Source organism: Tarenaya hassleriana, unplaced genomic scaffold, assembly GCF_000463585.1.
Source record: "Tarenaya hassleriana unplaced genomic scaffold, ASM46358v1 Cleome25, whole genome shotgun sequence".
NCBI classification, from domain to species: domain Eukaryota; kingdom Viridiplantae; phylum Streptophyta; class Magnoliopsida; order Brassicales; family Cleomaceae; genus Tarenaya; species Tarenaya hassleriana.
The window spans coordinates 465,520-466,195 of NW_010965775.1; the positions used below are offsets into that span (position 1 = coordinate 465,520).

The 676-nt window shown below is 58.7% G+C and overlaps 1 protein-coding gene across 1 annotated transcript in view; it reads right to left on the reverse strand.

Moving 5' to 3' along the window:
• LOC104816654 (UPF0503 protein At3g09070, chloroplastic) overlaps positions 1-676 on the reverse strand; it is a 2,855-nt gene that overhangs the window by 836 nt on the left and 1,343 nt on the right. Inside the window, 2 exon segments of the mRNA XM_010545584.2 lie at positions 8-455; positions 457-661. Of these exon segments, the coding sequence (XP_010543886.1) occupies positions 8-455; positions 457-661 (653 nt within the window).

Below are 676 nucleotides of genomic sequence, written 5' to 3' on the forward strand. Positions count from 1 at the left end.
ATTTGCTCCCCCTCCTTGATTTCTTGTTACTGTTTCCCTTTCTGTCTCCGTTCAACGGCGGCGGATAAAACCCTGTCTCCGCGGAGCAGTCGTCTCTTACCGAGTTTGCGTAAGAATCAAATGTTATGGCCGGAGACACCTTTGAGTTTGATACTGGTTTCAGCTCGTCCATCTCCGCCACCACAGCGGTGGCTGTTTTCCTGATCGAGCTCGACCGGTCGAGACTCTTCCGCCGCCGCGAGGATGAGTCCGTGTAGTACTCCCATGTCTGGGCCGACCCTCCCGGTATAACCGGGTCTGACTCATTAACCGGGTTAACTGGCTGCAGCACCGGTGGCTCCTCCACCGGGATCAGTATGTCGGACCGCGCCACGTGACGGCCCTCCGGCGCGTCCTCTACCACTGACAACATCGACGGTGGCGGAGGAACTCTCGCCGGCGGGGACGCCGTCGTCGATCAAGTACCCATCCCACGAGGCTCTCGGCTCGTCGAACGAGTACCGAGGGTCGTCCAGCGAGACCCTACCAATGTCGACGGAGAATCTACCGGCGTCAAGCGAGAATCTTCCGGCGTCGAGGGAGAATCTAGGGTCAGTGTCACAGGATCTCCGACCGAACCCATAATCGGCGATCTCGGACTGAGTGTCCCGGAGCTGTCTTCCTATCGGCTTTTTCC